Raw genomic sequence first — 2,257 nt, 5'->3', positions numbered from 1 at the left:
ATACACTCCCCTCAAATCTCCTACCAGGAGCTCAGTCTGAGTAGAGTTGTATTTTACTCTCCTCCACCACCTACTGTGCTGTACATTGTTTTTCTTTACGGTACCTGTTCTGACCTGTCTCCCTGATGTGATGTTTGTGTAACATATGTATGGTCAGAAGAGGTCCAGTTTCACTGCAGGCAACTGCAAGTGACAAATAAAGCTTCATCGTCATCATAAGCTACTTGGCATTAGCTCATAGCTTAGCTCTCACTAAAATGGCAGCAGCCAAATGCTAACCCTGAGGCTTTTAAATGCATAATCTACACCTGCGTGCTGGCTTCAGTGTGCAGGTGTGACCATATAGCAGTGACTTCGTTTACCTCCGCTACCTGTGACGTGCTGACTGGATTATGTTGGTGTAAATCTTGTGAATAAATAAATTAAACCGAGCAGAATGAGACATCAGAACTTTAATTGATCTGGAAACGATGACACAGAATCAGCCAGCATGAAGCATCCACCGAGTGGCTGCTGTTTCATAAAAAGTGCTTGAAGCTGGAACTTGAAGCCCGACGTTCACAGTAAGAACACTTTACTGACAGACTGGTTCCTCAAAATCTGCGTCCTGGATGGAGACATTCCCTGACACCTCAAAGTTCAGGTTGTTCCAGTTGAGGAGGTTTCCCGGAGAGAAGGAGCCCTGATTCATGTAGGACCTGAGGTCGCACGCAGACACCACCTGGTCCCACATGTGCAGGTCGGTAATGTCACCTTCAAACGAGTCATTCCTGTCGAACCCACCTCCGTACGCATCCTGCTCCTGACCGACAATGATGCTCAGATCACCATTGATCAGATAGTTCTGTCCCACCAACTTCTGTGAGGTTCGAAGTCCGTTCAGCCAGAGCTGGGTCAGCCCGGTCCGAGAGTCCCAGGTCCAACAGACCGAGTTCCAGTCCATCCTGTTGGTGGGTAGCTTTGTGAAGACGTAGGTGTCGTCGCCTGCGTGGACCTTGTAGGACCCCTCAGCGTCTTTGTTTAGCATCAGAGCATTTGAGTGGTCTCGGGTGGCCAAAGAGAAGAGTCCCTGCATCCGGTTCAGCTGGGAGAAGAAGCGAAGGCATACAGTCATGACAGTGATCAAGCGGGTGTTAGCACGAAGAGCAACGCGGGGCTGGTTTATTCCTTTGGGGTCGCTGGGAAATGTGAACTGTTTCCCCGACAGATCTGCAGGAAAAAAGACATGGAGACAGGATGAACTCACAGAGCTCCTGGTTATCCAGAGCAGCTCTGTGATGAAAAAACTTGTGAGCTTTACCACTAAAATAAACGTAAAACAGCAGCAACAACAACAGCATAAATACATGAAAACAGTTCAGTGGAAAAAAAAACAGCTCCACAAGCTGACACAAACAAAAGAATTCAAAAGAAACGAGAGAGTGGAATAAACTCAACGAGCAGAAGCTGTGAACTAATCAAATGTCTGTTAGAGCTGAAATCAGTCTGAACTCAGATCAGTGAAACTGAGACATGTTTTAAAGATCACGATCGAGGAGCATGATTTAATGATGTCACTCACGGTCATTTGGCCGTTTCTTACCTTGAACCTCACTCCTTCCGACAGTCCAGAGAAGGATGAAGAGCAGCATCGATGATGAGTCCATGATGATGATGATGAGAAACAAGAGGACTTCCACTGGAGCTGTGGCGTATGAAGATGGTGTTGGTGGTTATTGTGGTTTCAGTGTCTTTTACACCTGCTTAGAAAATAAAAGGCTCGTTTAAATGATGCGGTTACTGTTTTTACAGAGTTATCACTGCTTCTCTGACAGCTGAAGAGTCAGTGCTTTATCCAATAACAAGGCGTAATTAACAATAACACACTGAATACTGCAGCAATGGTGCTTCTCTTTGTCCTTGTCTCCTTTGAACAGAAACAGTCTGACAGGAGAAATGATGATTCTCATTCTTATTCCTGTGTGGTTGCTTTGTTTCCAACCATCTAACCTTGTTTCATCATCCAATCACAGCCAACCATACAAGTCTCCCATACTCAGCAACTTTTTCACTTTTTCTGGAGAAAGCAGAAGGGTGAGACTTCCTGTTTTTGTGATTTCTAAATGTTGGACTACTTTCCTGAAATGTTTGAGGAGTCAGCAGTTTTTGTGTTGTTTCTTCATATCTGTGCAGCACAATACAGGATGATACAGGCCGATACTTTAAAGACAACCTCACAAACACATGAGCTGTTGCTCAGGAGGAAGAGCAGGCTGTC

At 45.4% G+C, this 2,257-nt stretch overlaps 1 protein-coding gene across 1 annotated transcript; it reads right to left on the bottom strand.

The window, feature by feature from the left end:
• Window positions 1–440: 440 nt before the first annotated feature.
• On the bottom strand, window positions 441–1,919 carry LOC134643805 (C-reactive protein-like). The gene is made up of 3 exons (XM_063496375.1): window positions 1,867–1,919; window positions 1,583–1,739; window positions 441–1,209 (listed from the first exon to the last, which is right to left on the bottom strand). The coding sequence occupies exons 2-3, from the start codon at window positions 1,644–1,646 to the stop codon at window positions 575–577; spliced, it is 699 nt and encodes a 232-aa protein (XP_063352445.1). The 5' UTR covers window positions 1,647–1,739; window positions 1,867–1,919; the 3' UTR covers window positions 441–574.
• Between the last annotated feature and the right edge of the window lie 338 nt (window positions 1,920–2,257).

The sequence above is a fragment of the Pelmatolapia mariae genome, linkage group LG15, assembly GCF_036321145.2.
Source record: "Pelmatolapia mariae isolate MD_Pm_ZW linkage group LG15, Pm_UMD_F_2, whole genome shotgun sequence".
NCBI classification, from domain to species: domain Eukaryota; kingdom Metazoa; phylum Chordata; class Actinopteri; order Cichliformes; family Cichlidae; genus Pelmatolapia; species Pelmatolapia mariae.
This window is presented reverse-complemented; position numbering and strand designations above follow the sequence as displayed.